The sequence below is a fragment of the Pelobates fuscus genome, chromosome 9, assembly GCF_036172605.1.
Source record: "Pelobates fuscus isolate aPelFus1 chromosome 9, aPelFus1.pri, whole genome shotgun sequence".
In the NCBI taxonomy this organism is placed as follows: domain Eukaryota; kingdom Metazoa; phylum Chordata; class Amphibia; order Anura; family Pelobatidae; genus Pelobates; species Pelobates fuscus.
Genome location: NC_086325.1, coordinates 163364544 through 163384686, shown reverse-complemented (window position 1 = coordinate 163384686; position 20143 = coordinate 163364544). Strand labels below are relative to the sequence as shown.

The window sequence follows — 20143 nt, the reverse complement described above, 5'->3', positions numbered from 1 at the left end:
AGTATATGACCCAGTGAATGTAATCAGTGACAGCAGTTATGTAGTTAAAGCTTTAACACTTCACCTCCCAATATGGAGAAAAGAGGAATGGTAAATTCTCAGGATAAAGCTTTAAAACATGCAGGTATTCTGGCAGAACTGTTTAATTAGGCATGAAAAATAATTTAACTTGTTGTTAACAGACTTGTAGATCAGGAATCAAAGGAAACTTTGTTTGAGGAGTTGTAATACTTGAAAAATGTAATGAGTGCAACTGTTAGTAAAAGACAAATAGCAAATACCCTATAAGATCAGATAGAGAATGGAAGGATGAAGCTTTCAGTATAGAAAGAATGGATCTAGATACTGAAACTGGCACGTACAGGGTTAAACACAATGAAACACAAACATTTGTACCTAGTGGCTTATTACAAGGGCTGATTGTATTCAATCATCGTACACAGGGCATTTGGGTACAGGAAAACTGTTTAAGGTCCTGCAAAATAAATTGTATCATCCTAATTTAAAACAAAAAGTGTATCCATATATTGCAGAAGTGTCTCATATGTGCTCAATTTAATCCAAGACCTAAATACTAGAAACCAAAATTGCAGAGAGTTCCTTTGGCAAAAAGACCATGGGACTCTATATAAATTAATTTCTAAATTAAAATGAATAAAATAAAATAGAAATAAAAATGCTTTAAGATAAGAGTAATTGGTTAACATATTTACCAGGAGTATTAATGTCTATTCCTGCAAATCCAAACTCAAGTGTCACCTCATGAGTTAGTGACATGTAGAACTATGTAATCACTTTCCCTAATGAACCTTTTGTTCCAAGTTACAGCAGAACAAGCTGAATAGTTGAAAGTATTACAGGAACATCTATTGTTAGATTTGAAGTTTGCTACTTCAAATGTCGTCCCTTATGGTAAACTATGTGTTAAAGTTGTACAGCGCTACGGAATCTGATGGAGCTATATAAATAAATTAAATAAATATAAAGAAGTAACACAGGGGAATAATGCAGATACGTTTAAGCCAGGTTACAAGGCAATGAATGATAAAATCATTTAAAACACCAGGTCTATGAAAAGCAAGTTGGGAAGGTCCTTATGGTCCTTATGTTGGTCTAAGAATAAAAATTAGAACAAACTGTGTTACAGGTTTAAAAAGCAAACATTGGTACAAAGTGTAATAAATCAATTATTGTGTCTAGTGATCAATGTAAAAGAAATGTACTAAGGTATAAGAAATGTACTAATGTATAAGAATAGTAAACTGCCATCTGTTTTTCATTACAGAACTAATACTGTTTTACATGGACAAAAACCTGTATGATTTTAAATAAAAGGACACATTGTTTGTACTTTCAAAGGACATTATGGACTTTCAAAGAGACTGTGCTTGTGGATTCGATTGGAGAGGACAATATTTCATGGACTAAATCAAACCGATTGTGTTTTCTGGTTAATGTAAACTGTATACAATTGCACAGCATAATAACTATGATACTGTTATTATTAATGTTAGGTAAAAATCAATGCCCAAGGTAAATTAATGAATTAGTGAAAAATGTAAAGGCAATTGTAACAAGAATTTTGTTCTTAGGAGTTCAGAAATGAAAGGGTTAAAATGGCTTGCTTCTCCCTCTTGGAGTGTAAAAAGCAATACAGACAACTGGAAATGGCTGTGTTAAAAGGCCTTTCCTTGTAAACTGATACTTAGAGACCAATATCAGAGAACAAAATTAAAATCCCATAAGTAATTGGTATAAGTTATTATGATGCAATATTTTAAAATTAATTAAAATAAAGCATCACAGAGGGGCTTGAAAAATATTTTTTATGTACTTTAAATGTATTTAACGTGTTGATATAAATATTATAAGTTTTATTCAGATTGCTTCCAGAACACTGAAATTGAGAAGCCATACCTTGGCCTATAGAGTATTACAGACTTTCATTGTATAGGAATGGAGACCACATCTGGTTCACTTTAAGAGTGATGTTGAAGGGCTTGTTTATAGTAACCTTTGACCTAGCCTTGAAAGCCTGAATTCCTTTGAAGACTCACATTTCTACAGGCATTTATTCATTACATCATGTATATAGAAGTTCTTTGTCTTACATATCTTGCCGCCAAATATAACGTATGACTTTAATCATAGATTTCAAATGATGCTAACTCACACCCCTTTTTCTAAGATAGCCACTTATTTTAAAGTAAGGCAATCTTATGTATACTCCCCTCTGTAACTGAATTTTAAACCATAAAACTAATTGTAGTTTAGAATTCGTGGCCAATACCTTTAACATCAAAAATGGATAACAACTGGAACATTGCTATGTATTGGACAAAGACTGTTAATGACATTTGTTATTTCCGGATGATGTGTTATGTTTGAATAAACATAAGTTAAACTGCAAGATACTTGATTCGATTGTTAAGAAAACTGATATGTGACAAACAAAGATTTCACGGAATGCCAATTTCCTACAAATGTCCACTTCATCTCTTTTTTGCCCAGGTTGTTTGCCATATCACTGCCTCTCTAATGGTCTCTTCTATTCCAATAAATATTAATTTACTAGGATCACTGCCATGTTTATCATAACAATGTTTAGAAACGCTATGGTTTTAAAAAGGTCATTATATGTTACCAATATGTTCTCTAATTTTCATTTTGCAAAGTATGTTTATTGGCGTGTTGGAGTGACACCAAAGTAAGTGTATTTATTGCGGTATACTAGCGCTCTCCAACTTTGCATGCTTTTGGTTTGTTTTTTTACTACTAAAAGGTTGCCAACCTCTGTTCTATACCATTATGCCATACATATATTTGTCTTAAGTTTCTTCACAGTTACTTGAGCCATCTGTCTATTTTGTGAAGGTTATTAGGTGCACGGGACAATTTAATCTGCTCAGTGAGCACAGTGCAAATGTCATGAAAATGTTTTTGACGTAGACGTGTGGTACTATTGCTGATCCTTTTTCTTGATTTACATCACAGTGATGTTTTATACTACATGGTTTTGTGAGTTCGCCTGTTGCTTGTATTCTGAATTTTGTTATTCATTAATTACTCTCAGAGGGAATTGCACAGTTTATGTGTTTTTGTGTTATTAAACAGTTCAAGCTGTTGCCTTGGCCTCCAGATTCCCCAGATCTCAATTTGATTCGAGCATCTGTGAGATGTGCGGGAGCCTCAAATCTGATCCACCTCGCAACTTGGAGGACTTAAAGGATCTGCTGCTAATGTCTTGGTGACAGATACCACAGGAGAAATTCAGAGGTCTTGTGGAGTCCATGCCTCGATGCATTAGAGCTATATTGGCAGCACAAGGAGGACATACACAATATTAGGCAGGTGATTTTAATGGTGTGGCTGATCAGTGTACTTTGTATCTGTAACTTACAGATGTGTATCTGTTTGTTCCAATGCTTGTGTGTTTCTGCGCTTGGCAATGTGCATCTGTATGGCAATATATGTCTATATGAGAATACATGCCTACGTGCAAACACCAACAATATACACAAACACACTCCCGCATTCAAAAAGCCACATTGCACACAAAACACCTACGCGTTTAAATGACAAACACATTTCTGTATTCAAACACTAATCCTTCGCATAAATAAGCCAAAGTGGGATTGCATCTGTCCCTGTAAGAGTTGGAAGATATGAAGATACATTTAAATAACAAAGTGATCCAGTTCTCAGTTCAGTTTCTGTTATTTATTGATATGTCCTCATATTTCTCCCTCTATTGGTTACATTTTCTCACTTGATCTGGGAATACAAAGGCGGGTAAATGCCCCTATTAATTAATATTATGTATATGTTTTGCAGCAAACTGTTCGGCCCATTTTCACACCCTTTGTTTGAATCATTTCCCCAGTACAACTTAAGTGATTCATTTCTACTTCACCAAAACCTCCTTATCGCATTTGTTTACTGTTATAAAACATGTATTGGATATTTAGATATTTAGGCATCGGCACACATGGTTTCTCTTCTAAATAATTAAAATAGAAGGTAATTTAGGGTATATAATAATTATAATTCACTTAGGTCTTTTAACCCTAATTAATGTGTATTATTTAATATTTTCCAACAGTTCTAGGAGATATGATTTCAGTGTCGGTGTGGATACTTTGTTTTCTTCAAGCTGTTAGGCTACCATCAGACGTACAATGGCTTTTCAATTTTTCTTCTCAATAATGTTTCATGGTACAAAAATGCAACTTTTTAAAAACTAGCAGAAATTGTCAGGCAAATACTGATAGAACCTAGCACCTTAAATCCACGTGCAAAACGTATGTTATAAAACAAAAGGGCATATTCAAGTCATTTCAGCCACATGAATTTATTTTAATAGTACACCAGGTCACTGGAAGGCGTGCACTTATAGATTCTTGTTGGACACTGATGATTATATAAGCAGCAATTTCCAGAGCTGGATACCACAGACAAGCCTGAGACAGAGGAGGAACGAGGTTAAAGTCAGGTAAGTGACATTAATACAATACAATACAATACACTCACACTCTTACGGAATGCTCAGGTTTAACAGTAATTGGTGATCACCAGCTTGCTGCCACTCACCCCATGTGTTTCCTATTAAGGGTTAATAAGTATGTAGGGGTTTAGGAAAATACCCCTTTCTGTCTCATTAGAAATGTTACCTTTTGGCTGAAGATAGCAAGGTGAATTATTAGTGTAGGACTTACCTAAGAGGTTTGCCTTGACGTGGCAGTTGAGCTTACACTTTAATGGCCATTGGAGTGATAATAAAACCTCCAGTTATTTAAATATGCATAGGGATTTGGGATAGTGCGCAAGTAACCTTTTTTCTTTGGTTTTATTGTATGTACTGGGGCTATTATGCCGCCCAGGAGCAGTGGAAGTTTGAGCGTGGGTCTTAAATGTATCAAGTTGTAATACAGTTCTTACGTTGTAATACAATAAATCATCAAACATGTCAAGGAATCATAGAACAAGAGAGTGGTATATTTATCAAAAAATAAAGGAGCTACATCTGGGCTTTATTCAATAAACACTGAACTGTGATGGAATGAAACAATTACAAAAACAAGGTTACAAAAGCTAATGAAAACCGAGAGAGCTACAGTGGAACTAGAAACATATTGCAGGAAAATATCAGTATTTTTGACAAGACATGTTACATATTATTTGAGTATCAATAGCCATTTATTTTCTTTTTCTGTGCTAGTAATTTGATTAAAGGAAACAAAAACTCGAGATGGAAGGAATAGACCATAAACATTATCACGATGAAGAGTTTGATCACCACTTGCTTATACAAACGTACGTTGGTCATGATGAGACAGACTCCAAAGAGGAACTGCTGAATATCCCACTGCAAAAAATATTTCAGTTATTGTCCTCAGGTATGTTCATGATTAATTCCTTTTTTTATTATATATTTGTCAGTTTCACCTGTATTAAAGAGCACTGTCACTTGTGGGGTCTTTGAATTTCCATAAAGACTTCTCATTGTGGCATTTTAGCTTGCATGGTTGTACCTGTAGGAGAGATGGAAGGGAGATATCCATATCTAAAGACCTCAGCCTGCTCTGATACCTTCTGGTCATCAGTTCTTACCTAATAATGCCACTAGAGGGCTCTCTTAGTTTCTGTATTCCTGCACGTGTGTGTATATAAAACTGTGGTTTAAGGAGATACTGCAAGGATGCTAGATCCTGTACGGAATATTAAACACAGTGAACTGAAATATGCATTTGATGTGTATCATGTGAGAAGTTACTTTTTCCCATTGTGTTCCTTCAGGTACTGTGAAAGGAGAAACTCTGATAGATCTCACTGTGGCTCCAGCCTTCAGTCATTTAATGGTCGCAGCTGATTTCTTTAACCCCTTAAGGACCAAACTTCTGGAATAAAAGGGAATCATGACATGTCACACAAGTCATGTGTCCTTAAGGGGTTAAGGAGATCTTCATATTAGACTCATCAGACAGTTCGCTAAGGGAAACTGAAAAATGGTTAAATAAGGAGCAAGGAGCTATAGACTGGTCTCATGCGGCTCACATTTCATGTGGTCTTAAGGGTATCAGGTAAGTCTGCTGGGTTAGATTAATTTTACTTTTGTGTAGTTTAAAGGGACATTATGGTCACCAAAACCAATTGATGCTCAATGGGTGCCCTGTCCTTTTAACCATACAATGTCAAACATTGCAGCTTTGTAGAAACTGGGATGGCTGCTTTGCAGAGTTATATCCAACTCAAGTGGCCTTCACATTACACAGAAACCCATCGAAAAACATTGAATTCAGTACTTTCCTACGGGGAAGCTTGATTGTATGTGCAGTGCTCGCAGTTTATGTAGATTAGGTCCCCAATGCTCTTCTGTGAGGAGCATTAAATTGGACCACCACAAAGGAAGCCATGATGCCATGGTAGGTGGAGAGGTGAGCAGTGCAGAGGGAAAAAGGTGAGTGCAATGCAGGGGGGTTGGAGGCATTACTACAACTTAGGAAAGGGATAGGTTTGGATTTGTAATGCTATAGTTGTCCTTTAAGTAAAATGTTACCTGTTCACAAACCTAACAAAAAAGAAAATTAGTTGGTGGCAATTCTCTCAAACAGGGCTTTACCCATGAATACAAGAACAATTTAAATATATTTAACATAAAAAATAACAGCTGTTTTTATAGCATTGCCCAGGCAACCTTCGCACTCCAGATGTTGTGGGCTACATCCTACATAAAGCTCCTACAGCCTTAATGCTGGCAAAGCATCATGGGAGATGTAGTCCACAACATCTGGAGTGCCGTAGGTTGCCTATCCATCATCTAAATAAAAAATATTATTATTTTATGTTAGATGACAGATCTCCATCTTATTGCAGGACTACAACCCCTCTGATACATTGCTAGTCCTTAATGAATACTCCATTAAAAATAAAAATAAAAAGCAAAACATTTTTAGTGGATATACCCCAAGGGAAACATGCATATAATTAGTTTTGCATGTTTTGTTTGAGGGTATATAACATTTGTGGTGGCAATAGTAGCAGATTTAGTATCTGCAGCTATTGCAAGACCTTCCCCTTCTCCCACCTTCATCCTCAGCCGTTCTATGACTGTTCAATCACCGACTTCTCAATGAGTTGTAGCACATCTTAGCAAGACAGGCGGGCTGGGAAAATGGTTTCTCTGGAGTTTTGCACCACCGAGCTAAACCACCGTAAAGTAAGAGGACTTGCTCTGGCAGGTTTGTTTATATTGAAATCAAAACTAGTGTTGTCGCGAACCCGAAATTTTCCGCAAATGTTCGCGAACCGGCGAACCGCGCGAATCGCCATTGACTTCAATGGGCAGGCGAATTTTAAAACCAACAGGGACTCTTTCTGGCCACAAAAGTGATGGAAAAATTGTTTCAAGGGGACTAACACCTGGACTGTGGCATGCCGGAGGGGGATCCATGGCAAAACTCCCATGGAAAATTACACAGTTGATGCAGAGTCTGCTTTTAATCCATAAAGGGCAGAAATCACCTAACATTGACACCTGTCCTCAAAGCCCCTGATACACACTGACACAGAGCAGAATAGAGACTATTCCCCGTCCTCAGAGACCATGATACACACTGACACAGAGCAGAATAGAGACTGTTACCCCTACATAGGGTCACTTGGCAGATATGGCGGGGTCGTGGGAGGGGGAGGATGACTTTCACCTCTTCCCCTGTTAGATTCCCGTTGTGCTGTGACATCACCCTTATACGCTGTGTAAAGCATACTATTTAATTTGATCAGCATGGCCACTTGAGTTTTCACGCTGCTTGTAGTTTATATATGGTTCACAAAAATCAAACAAACGATAAAGTAAACATGTAAGGATTCAGAATATTCTTTAAACCCTTACACATTGTGTGTACGTACTTTTTGTCTTACGTTTGTGGCTTTAAAGAGGTTCACATTGTTTCTATGATGTGCATAACATGTTCTTGTAAATGTTTGTTAAATTTTTCCTGGAATTGTAATTTTTGAATCTGAATAAAGATAGTCAAATCCCTGATACACACTGACACAGAGCGGAATAGAGACTGTTCCCCCTACATAGGGTCACTTGGCAGATATGGATTGACACCTGTCCTCAAAACCCCTGATACACACTGACACAGAGCAGAATAGAGACTGTTCCCCCTACATAGGGTCACTTGGCAGATATGGATTGACACCTGTCCTCAGAGACCATGATACACACTGACACAGAGCAGAATAGAGACTGTTCCCCGTCCACAGAGACCATGATACACACTGACACAGAGCAGAATAGAGACTGTCCCCCCTACATAGGGTCACTTGGCAGGTATGGATTGACACCTGTCCTCAAAGCCCATGATACACACTGGGGGGAGCTACTGTCCTCCCCAACCACTGCGCGGTGGGTGAGGGCCATAAATCACAATGGGGGGACCTACTGTCCTCCCCCCCTCGGCCCCCACCCCTGCGCGGTGGGTGGGGGCCATAAATCACAATGGGGGGGCCTACTTTCCTCATCCCGGCCCCCATCCCTGCGCGGTGGGTGGGGGGCATAAATCACAATGGGACGGACCTACAGATAGGAGTGGAGTATTGTTCATATCAGTTTAATACCTTCCGCGTCTCCTATCAGTGGACGTGTATATGGCAGCAATTTTAGGAACCGCACACCTGGGACCCGAGCAAGGTCACCTCGTTCAAGCTGCTCTGGTTCCTTGATGAGCCAGCTGCCCGTGAGTTAACATGTCCCGTGGAGAAGCACTCTGTCCTGTAAAGCCTCACCACAAAAAAATTAAATAAATAACAGCACTCGGAGTGGTGAGTTTAGTAAATGTTCATATCAGTTTAATACCTTCCGCGTCTCCTATCAGTGGACGTGTATATGGCAGCCATTTTAGGAACCGCACACCTGGGACCCGAGCAAGGTCACCTCTTTCAACAGGCGACATTATTTGGACCTGTAAAACTATCCTGGATATTATCTACAAGTTCTATGGATATGGCATTGATTTATGTAACAGGGAGATGGAAGAAGATGCTTGGTCGGTCCTCTTACTTGAAATTTGTGGCACTGCGCGGGCAAGCTAATGTGCCACCAGATAGGAGTGGAAAGTTTAGTATTGTTCATATCAGTTTAATACCTTCCGCGTCTCCTATCAGTGGACGTGTAAATGGCAGAGATTTTTAATTGTTGAATCACCTCCCCTTTTTAGGCCAAGGTGGGAAGATGCTTAGACCACTGGTATATTGGTGCCATCTTGGAGGATTTTTTTTTGGTTTGGTTTTTGAAGCCACAGTGCTGCACCAATGGGCCTAAAAATTAGGCATGTACACATGCCTGAAAAATTTGGTATTGTTGCAGCCGCTGCTGTAGCAGCGGCCAGAAAAATTGATGTTTGTTTCACAGGCAGAAAGTGCCCTAAAACATGGCGGCTTGAACCCTAGTTGGTGGCGGATAAGTCACGCAAGTCAAACGTCATTCAGAGCTAAAATACAGCAGCGTGTGGACCATTTTTAGCCCAAGGCAGCTCATCTCATCAGGCCTTTTTTAATCGAATGTATCGCCCAGTGTCAGTCCCTTCGGGAACCATCCCTCATTCATCTTAATAAAGGTGAGGTAATCTAGACTTTTTTGACCTAGGCGACTTCTCTTCTCAGTGACAATACCTCCTGCTGCACTGAAGGTCCTTTCTGACAGGACACTTGAAGCGGGGCAGGCCAGAAGTTCTATCGCAAATTGGGATAGCTCAGGCCACAGGTCAAGCCTGCACACCCAGTAGTCAAGGGGTTCATCGCTCCTCAGAGTGTCGATATCTGCAGTTAAGGCGAGGTAGTCTGCTACCTGTCGGTCGAGTCGCTCTCTGAGGGTGGATCCCGAAGGGCTGTGGCGATGCATAGGACTTAAAAAGGTCCGCATGTCCTCCATCAACAACACGTCTTTAAAGCGTCCTGTCCTTGCCGGCGTGGTCGTGGGAGGAGGAGGAGGATGACTTCCACCTCTCCCCCTGTTAGATTCCTGTTGTGCTGTGACATCACCCTTATACGCTGTGTAAAGCATACTTTTTAATTTATTTTGCAAATGCTGCATCCTTTCCGACTTGTTGTAATTCGGTAACATTTCCGCCACTTTCTGCTTATACCGGGGGTCTAGTAGCGTGGACACCCAGTACAGGTCGTTCTCCTTCAGTCTTTTTATACGAGGGTCCCTCAACAGGCAGGACAGCATGAAAGACCCCATTTGCACAAGGTTGGATGCCGAGCTACTCATTTCCCGTTCCTCCTCCTCACTGATGTCATTGAAGGTATGTTCTTCCCCCCAGCCACGTACAACACCACGGGTACCAGATAGGTGACAACGAGCACCCTGGGATGCCTGTTGTGTTTGGTCTTGCTCCTCCTCCTCCTCCTCCTCAAACCTACATTCCTCCTCTGACTCCTCTTCCTCACAATCCTCTTCCAGCGTTGCCACAGGTCCAGCAAGCGATGCTGATAAGGCTGTTTCTGGTGGTGATGGTGACCACAACTCTTCCTCTTCCTCTTCACGCTCATCTACAGCCTGATCCAGCACTCTTGGCAGGGCACGCTCCAGGAAGAAAACAAATGGTATGATGTCGCTGATGGTGCCTTCGTTGCGACTGACTAGGTTTGTCACCTCCTCAAAAGGATGCATGAACCTACAGGCATTGCGCATGAGCGTCCAGTAACGTGGCAAAAAAATTCCCAGCTCCCCAGAGGCTGTCCTAGCACCCCGGTCATACAAATATTCATTAACAGCTTTTTCTTGTTGGAGCAGGCGGTCGAACATTAGGAGTGTGGAATTCCAACGTGTAGGGCTGTCGCAAATCAAGCGCCTCACTGGCATATTGTTTCGCCGCTGGATATCGGCAAAGTGAGCCATGGCCGTGTAGGAACGCCTGAAATGGCCACACACCTTCCTGGCCTGCTTCAGGATGTCCTGTAAGCCTGTGTACTTATGCACAAAGCGTTGTACGATCAGATTACACACATGTGCCATGCACGGCACATGTGTCAACTTGCCCAACTTCAATGCCGCTATCAAATTCTTTCCGTTGTCACACACCACTTTGCCAATATCCAGTTGCTGCGGAGTCAGCCACTTTTCCACCTGTGCGTTCAGGGCGGACAGGAGTGCTTGTCCGGTGTGACTCTCTGCTTTCAAGCAAGTCAAACCCAAGATGGCGTGACACTGCCGTATCCGGGATGTGGAATAGTACCTGGGGAGCTGGGAGGGTGCCGTTGATGTGGAGCAAGACGCAGCAGCACAAGAGGACTCAGCCGAGGAGGTTATGGAAGAGGATGGAGTAGGAGGAGTAGAGGAGGTGGCAGCAGGACTGCCTGCAATTTGTGGCGGTGTCACCAACTCCTCTGCAATGCCACGCATTCCTTGCTTGTCAGCCGTCAGCAGGTTTACCCAATGCGCAGTGTAGGTGATATACCTGCCCTGACCATGCTTTGCAGACCAGGTATCAGTGGTCAGATGGACCCTTGCCCCAACACTGTGTGCCAGACATGCCATGACTTCCTTTTGCACAATCGAGTACAAGTTGGGGATTCCGTCCGGGTACCTTCCACTGCGGTGTCCCAATAGCTACAAATTTTTTGAACGCCTCAGACTCAACCAGATTGTATGGTAAAAGCTGGCGGGCTAATAGTTCGGACAAGCCAGCTGTCAGACGCTGGGCAAGGGGGTGACTTGGTGACATTGGCTTCTTACGCTCAAACATGTCCTTGACAGACACATGACTGTGGGCAGATGAGCGGGAACTGCTCAAGGCGGGAGACGGAGTGGCGGATGGTTGAGAGGGGGCAAGAAGGACAGCAGTGGTTGACGTGGCTGAAGATGCTAGACCAGGAGGAGGATGGCGGCTTAGAGTAGGCGTGCTGCTTGTACTCATGTGTTGATCCCATAGGCGTTTGTGATGTGAGATCATGTGCCTACGCAGAGCAGTTGTACCTAGGTGGGTGTTGGACCTCCCACGACTCAGTTTCCTTTGGCACAGGTTGCAAATGGCATCGCTGTTGTCCGAGGCAGACACACAAAAAAAATGCCACACTGCTGAGCTCTGCAATGACGGCATTCTGGTGGTGGACACAGCATGCGTTGATTGGCGTGCTGTCGGGCTGACCCCGGGTGCCAATGCATGCTGCCTGACTGTGCCACTAGCTCCTTGCGACGACCCCCCCCTGCTTCCAACTCGTCTCCTCCTCCTCTCTGTCTCCCCATCTGAACTTTCGCCCTGTTCTTCTTGCCGAGCGGGCACCCACGTGACATCCATGGACGCATCGTCATCATCAACCGCTTTGCTTGTATCTGACAACTCAGAAAAGGAAGCAGCAGCGGGTACAACATCATCATCATCACACCGTACCTCCATGTGTTTAATGCTGCCTGCCTGAGACATATCCCTGTTATCTACATCCTCTAGCAATAATGGTTGCGCATCACTCATTTCTTCAAACGGGTGTGTGAATAACTCCTCTGACATCCCAAGTAAAGCGGCTGTGGTGCTAGTTTTGGTGGTGGCGGCAGGCGGGTGAGTGGTATCTTGAGAGGTGCCTGAAGCTAAGCTGGAGGAGGATGGTGTGTCAAGGTTCCGAGCGGAGGCTGTACAAGATTTGGTGTCCTGTGTTAGCCAGTCAACTATGTCCTCAGAACTTTTCAAGTTCAGGGTACGTGGCTTCTGAAAACTGGGCATTATTCTAGGGCAAAAGGGAATCACAGCACCACGACCACGATGGCCCCTGCGGGGTGGCCTGCCTCTGCCTGTCATTTTTTGGGGGATTAGTGGTACTATGCGTGCAAGCTACTGTGAGACCAGATATGATTGGCAATGTGAACTGTAACAGTTCTGCAGAGCACACACTGTAGGCCTGACACACCCGCTTGAAGACAAGTAACTGCTAGTCAATCTATAACAGTGAAAAAAAAATTTTGATTTTAAAAGCACGCTATAGAGACACCAGATATGATTGGCAATGTGCACTGGAACAGTTCTGGAGAGCACACACTGTAGGCCTGACACACCCGTTTGAAGACAAGTAACTGCTATTCAATCTATAACAGTGAAAAACAAATTTTGGTTTTAAAAGCACGCTATAGAGACACCAGATATGATTGGCAATGTGCACTGGAACAGTTCTGCAGAGCACACACTGTAGGCCTGAGACACTCGCTTGAAGACAAGTAACTGCTATTCAATCTATAACAGTGAAAAACTAATTTTGGTTTTAACCCCTTAAGGACACATGACATGTATGACATGTCATGATTCCCTTTTATTCCTGAAGTTTGGTCCTTAAGGGGTTAAAAGCACGCTATAGAGACACCAGATATGATTGGCAATGTGCACTGGAACAGTTCTGGAGAGCACACGCTGTAGGCCTGACACACCCGCTTGAAGACAAGTAACTGCTATTCAATCTATAACAGTGAAAAACTAATTTTGGTTTTAAAAGCACGCTATAGAGACACCAGATATGATTGGCAATGTGCACTGGAACAGTTCTGCAGAGCACACACTGTAGGCCTGAGACACCCGCTTGAAGACAAGTAACTGCTATTCAATCTATAACAGTGAAAAACAAATTTTGGTTTTAAAAGCACGCTATAGAGACACCAGATATGATTGGCAATGTGCACTGGAACAGTTCTGGAGAGCACACGCTGAAGGAAGGACTGACAGAGCCGCTTGAAGGACACTGACTGGCTGCTATTAGCTTACACTAGAAACCTCTTTTCTTTGTAAAAGCACGCTATAGAGACACCAGATATGATTGGCAATGTGCACTTGAACAGTTCAGCAGAGCACACACTGTAGGCCTGACACACCCGCTTGAAGACAAGTAACTGCTATTCAATCTATAACAGTGAAAAACAAATTTTGGTTTTAAAAGCACGCTATAGAGACACCAGATATGATTGGCAATGTGCACTGGAACAGTTCTGCAGAGCACACACTGTAGGCCTGAGACACCCGCTTGAAGACAAGTAACTGCTATTCAATCTATAACAGTGAAAAAAAAAATTTGGTTTTAAAAGCACGCTATAGAGACACCAGATATGATTGGCAATGTGCACTGGAACAGTTCTGGAGAGCACACGCTGAAGGAAGGACTGACAGAGCTGCTTGAAGGACACTGACTGGCTGCTATTAGCTTACACTAGAAACCTTTTTTCTTTGTAAAAGCACGCTAAAGAGACACCAAATATGATTGGCAACTGTCAAAGCACGCTGGAACAGGTCTACAGAGCACACGCTGAAGTAGGCCTGACACCCAGACGCTTGCAGACAACTAACTGCTCTTCTATTACAGTGAAAAAAAATTATTTCTTTTAAATCTAAAGCTTAAGCTATTGTAAAAACAGATATGAGTGGTGGCACTGGGCAAGAGGGCACAGTATTCACTGTGAGCCTGACACAGAAGCTGGCAGGCAGGCACCTGCAATTACATTACACAGGAAAAAAAAAAGCAGCCTGATGTTATAGCCCTAAAAAGGGCTTTTTGGGGTGCTGTCCTTACAGCAGAGATCAGATGAGTCCTTCAGGATTGTAGTGGACACTGAATACCCTAGCCTAGCTATCAATGTCCCTATCTAATCAGCAGCAGCTAAACTTTCCCTCCTCTCACTAAGCATGCAGCTTCAGAATGAATCGAAAATGGATGCTGGGAGGGAGGTTGGAGGGTGTGGAAGGGAGGGAGTGCTGCTGATTGGCTGGAATGTGTCTGCTGACCGAGAGGCACAGGGTCAAAGTTTGCCCAATGATGACGAATAGGGGGCGGATCGAACTGCGCATGTGTCCGCCCGCCGCGGCGAACGCGAACACGCTAAGTTCGCTGGGAACTGTTCGCCGGCGGACAGTTCGGTACATCACTAATCAGAACTTTTGTAGAATAAGAAAAAAGAGGTCATGTCCTTCACACATAAGCACATCAGTAAGCCTAAGTGCACTATGTGTTTGAGGGGTTTCTTTGATGCTTTCAAGGTTATTCACTAAGGTGTGAATTGTCATCATTTCAAAAATAAATTCAAAGGGAATTTCCATTTTTAAGGTAAAAGGTAGTACTGAAAAATAGCTGTTGTAATGGATTTTTCCAGTTTGGATAATTTGGACTTAAATTTAAAATTCACATTGGATTCACTTTGAATTCCCAAAAAGCCGAAAAACTAATTTTTACCTATTTGGATTATTTTCAATTTTTAATTCTACAGTTTTTATTTATGTTTTTATATTTTTAGTATCACTTCAGAGTTTTTTTTACGATGCATTATCAATCAATTGTTCAAATAATGTTATATGTTGTATTGTCTGGTCACTTGTTCATTATCCCATGTTGCTGGGCATAGCAGGGGTAGCACAGTCCTTTCTTTTATTTCATAAGCTGAAAAACTAGTGATAGAAAATGAGACTTGCATGAATGTAGTCTTGCAAAAGACAAACAAAATATTTTAACTTGTACTCACCTCTTACAGTTCCCAAGAGGAGCAGCACACGTGCAGTTTCCCAAAGTAAATTTGTAAGCATGAGCTTGTTTTAATTAAAAAAAATCAAAAATAACCAAATTTATAAAAAGTATTAAACAACAACTGGATGAATTCCTTTACGGAACACTTTTACAGTTTTTTATGATATTATAACTATTGAATTTCAGTGAACTCCTGGACGCTGAGGAAGAGAAAGTCAGAAGAATTGTGAAACGTTGTTTAAAATAGGATCCCACTAATGACAATCCACTGGGTTCCGTCGTACTGCCTCAATCTGACTGTGCAATCAGTGCCTGGTACTTTGAAGCCAACTGCAAAGATCATGAGAGTTATCACAACAGCTTTAGAAAATTCTCGTCCCTTGTCAAGGTGGGAGGTCACCTCATTCTGTTTGCTCTTTTCAATGGGACCTATTATACAATTGGTGATCACAGGTTTTCCATGTTAAACTACAATGAAGATGTTGTGAAGGAAGTTCTCCAAGAAAATGGGTATACCACTGTGATTTGTGAAATATATGAAAGCAAATTAAACACTCACTTAGTGGATTATGGCAAGATTGGGTACATTGTAGCTCGTAAGGAAAGAGAGATTTAACTAAATTAATTATTAAATTTACAGTTGTTAAAAAAGTCTTCTGAAAGAAAAATTAAAAGATAAACATTTTTCTGAGTTTGTGTGTTATATTTGTTTTGTTTTTTTGTAAGTTAAATTATATATACTTTTAGAACTGACTTTGAAAATCCAAATCTTGGGTATACCATTCTGATTTTAAACCATATCAAAGCAAATTAAACACTTATTTAATTTAACCCCTTAAGGACACATGACATGTGTGACATGTCATGATTCCCTTTTATTCCAGAAGTTTGGTCCTTAAGGGGTTAAAGGACCACTATAGTGCCAGGAAAACAAACTCATTTTCCTGGCACTATAGTGGCATTAGGTCCCCCCCCCCCCCCCACCCTCATGGCCCCCCTACTGCTGTGCTGAAGGCGTTAAAACCCTTTCAGCCACTTACCTTTCTCCAGCGCTGGGCTCCCTTGGTGCTGGGGAATTCTCCTCCTCCTGCCAACGTCATTGCCGATTCAAACCGCCCATAGGAAAGCATTATTCAATGCTTTCCTATGGACGTCAGCGTCTTCTCACTGTGATTTTCACAGTGAGAATCGCAGAAGCGGCCTCTAGCGGCTGTCAGTAAGACAACCACTAGAGGCTGGATTAAGTCAATGAAGTGGTCTGGGTTTCTCTGAAACTGCTATGTTTACAGCAGGCAGGGTTAACACTAGAGGGACCTGGCACCCAGACCACTTCATTGAGCTGAAGTGGTCTGGGTGCCTATAGTGGTCCTTTAAGTATTTTGTATCTTTTAAGTTAATTAATCAAGTTGATTCTAAATTCTACTATAATGAAAAAGACCTTTAAAATAAATGACAAAAAAAAAATGCTGTTCCGCTATTTATTTTGTTTTTGTTTTTGTTTTTCGGTGTAAAAGCCGAGTTTTGGCATGTATTATCAATCCCACATTTTCTCTTCCATTATATCAACTTCTTCAAAAGTTTTTTTTTTTTTTTTTTTTACCCTTTTCTGGACTGTAAATGTTCAACAGCGTTAGAATGATTAATCTTTTTAAAAAAAAAAATGCAAATTCACAGATATCATTTTAAGAAGACTATCTGTTACAGTATAATTCTGAGCGCACCATTGTTTATTTTTTTGTATTTTGTTTGAGTTGTGTATCACTTTGTGATGAGTGCTGCTAGATTTTATATACTTGGTTTATTGATTTTGTATGTGTTTATGCACATTTTTATATATTTCTTTTGTATCTAAGCGCTTTCCACTTTTTGATTATTTGACTCAGTTATTTAACAGTGTTTACTGATCTTCACAAACAATGTTACACTCTTTAAATTTAGCAATCTTTAGCTAAAAATCCATCAATTTACATTTTTTTTTAACAATGTGTTACATATATAGTACCTATATCCAGAGCCCTTTATAGAATAGCAACCTTATAACAATGGATAATTAAGTTGTGATCCCAGCATTAGTTTGTGATGCTGTAAATTATTAAAATAAACTACTGTCACAAAGGGCAAGAGGATATATAGAATTGATATATAATATAGTTATCATCATCATCATCATCAAAAATAAAAGTGTTTAAGCTGGGGCATATTCACTAAACATTGAACTGCGGTGAATTGAATATGAGATTGCAAACACAAGGCTAAAGCAGCCGAGGAGAAAGTTGAATTTTTTTTTTCCAAACTGGCTAATTTTTCTCAATTCCCTATTTAGTGAATAAACTCTAAAATCACCTAGGAAAAATACCTTCTAGAAAAACCTAGAACGCTACATGTTAACTAGAAATATATTGCTGGGAAATAATAATATTTAAGACAATAATAATGGCATTATGTATAAGACACCCAGAAACGCCAGTGAGAATGCATGTTAAGGAATTATAATAATTTACCCTTATGCACTTTGCAATGTATATATATCAAGACTACTCTAAATCTTTACAAATACCCAAAAAACTGAAATATCTATAAATAGAAGACAAATAGAACATATCCCTCAGGGGTCCCCCAGGGGTCTGTTCTGGGACCCCTTCTATTTAACATTTTTATAAATGATCTTGAAGACAGCATTGAAAGTCATGTTTCAGTGTTTGCAGATGACACAAAACTTTGTAAAATAATACAATGTGAGCAAGATATTACTTTGCTGCAGAAGGATTTAGATAGACTGGAGGACTGGGCACTCAAATGGCAGATGAAATTTAATGTTGAAAAATGCAAAGTTATGCACTTCGGCGTAAAGAATACACAAGCAACGTATACCCTTAATGGAAGTGAATTAGGGATAACAACACACGAAAAGGACTTGGGAATTGTTATAGATAACAAACTATGCAACAATGTGCAATGTCAATCAGCAGTGGCCAAGGCCAGTAAGGTATTGTCATGCATGAAAAAAGGCATTCATTCTCGGGACGAGAATATCATTTTGCCTCTCTATAAATCACTGGTAAGACCACATATTGAATATGCTGTGCAATTTTGGGCACCTGTTCTAAAGAAGGATATCATGGCACTAGAAAAAGTGCAGAGGCGGGCTACAAAATTAATAAAAGGAATGGAACATATCAGCTATGAAGAAAGGTTAACAAATTTAAACCTATTTAGTTTAGAAAAACGTCGCCTGAGAGGGGATATGATAACATTATACAAATATATTCGGGGCCAATACAAACCATTGTGTGGAAATCTATTCACAAACCGGACTTTACATAGGACACGAGGCCATGCGTTTAGACTGGAAGAAAGAAGATTTCGTCTAAGGCAAAGGAAAGTTTTTTTTACTGTAAGAACAATCAGGATGTGGAATTCTCTGCCTGAAGAAGTGGTTTTATCAGAGTCCATACAGATTTTCAAACAGCTACTAGATGCATACTTGCAAAGACAGAATATTCAAGGATATAATCTTTCAATGTAGGGTAATAACTGCTTGATTCAAGGATAAATCTGACTGCCATTCTGGGGTCAAGAAGGAATTTTTTGTCCTAGCTTGTTGCAAAATTGTGCTTCAAACTGTTTTTTTTTTGTTTGTTTTTTTTGCCTTTTGGATCAACAGCAAAAAACAAATGTGAGGAAGGCTGAACTTGATGGACGCAAGTCTCTTTTCAGCTATCTAACTATGTAACTATGTAACTATATGTTTAAGGCTGTAGGCCTGTATTTGTGGGAGGAGTTAGAGTTGCTATAAAATGCTACTCCTCTCTCCTTACCTTTGCCGTGACATACGCTGTTCACCTCCCCTCGTCTAGCCGGACATCCGGGTCCCGACAGCACGTTTCCGGTCCCGTCATTCCTTGCTGCCTTCCTGCCAAGCAAGCACCGTCGTAAAAAATCCAAACTACCGAACGTCAGGTAATCGGCGGGAATAGCTTCGTTCGGGCTATTCCTGGCATTCGACAGTTATCTTTCTATTTACATGTATATCAAACAAACAAACGTACGACATTTCGGCATATCTATTCGGTATTCGTCTAAAGTCGGCTATTCCCCCGTTCGGCAAATTTCATTGAATTTATGCGTTTTAAGGTGGTACTATCTGTGGCAAGCCTATTATAACCACTATTACTGCCTAGTGAATTGAGGTTGCAAAATGGTCATGGTGCCAGCATCTTGTCCATGCAGGCTTTTTGTACACAAATTCAATTTATAAATGTCTGGATTAGTACTTCTAGTGTTTGATTTTAAACCTACAACATATGTACTTCAATTAACTAGGTGTATTTGACATATGTTTCCCTGTGACTCTAGAGATGATTGATGTTACATGATTCTGCTTCAGTGGGAAGGTGCCAGTGATCTAAATAACTACTTTTATCCCTATTTATTTCATAAACTAACAGCTATGTAATATGGATTCTCAATCGTTTTCTGGGACTCCTGCAGCGTTCTATAGAAGCCAGGATACAGTGATCAATGGCACAGCCACTAAATGCAGATATACACAGCTTCTCCTGTGTGAATCTGCTTTAATAACATTTAATAAAGATAATCAGACAATGGAGCAACAAACTCCCTTACAATGCCTTGTCGTACAAGA

General features: G+C 40.6%; 1 protein-coding gene across 1 annotated transcript; it reads left to right on the top strand.

Moving 5' to 3' along the window:
- The first annotated feature begins 5248 nt into the window (after positions 1-5248).
- Positions 5249-16100, top strand: LOC134573710 (indolethylamine N-methyltransferase-like). Its single transcript, XM_063433489.1, has 5 exons — positions 5249-5396; positions 5797-5879; positions 5956-6080; positions 15506-15541; positions 15685-16100. The coding sequence occupies exons 1-5, from the start codon at positions 5249-5251 to the stop codon at positions 15743-15745; spliced, it is 453 nt and encodes a 150-aa protein (XP_063289559.1). The 3' UTR covers positions 15746-16100.
- The last annotated feature ends 4043 nt before the right edge of the window (positions 16101-20143 follow it).

Coding starts and splice junctions, on each gene's coding strand:
- LOC134573710 (XM_063433489.1), top strand. CDS start 5,249: ATGGAAGGAATAGACCATAAACATTATCACGATGAAGAGTTTGATCAC. Junction 5,397..5,796: donor ATTTCAGTTATTGTCCTCAG/GTATGTTCATGA, acceptor GTGTTCCTTCAG/GTACTGTGAAAGGAGAAACT. Junction 6,081..15,505: donor TGTGGTCTTAAGGGTATCAG/GTAAGTCTGCTG, acceptor CACCTCTTACAG/TTCCCAAGAGGAGCAGCACA.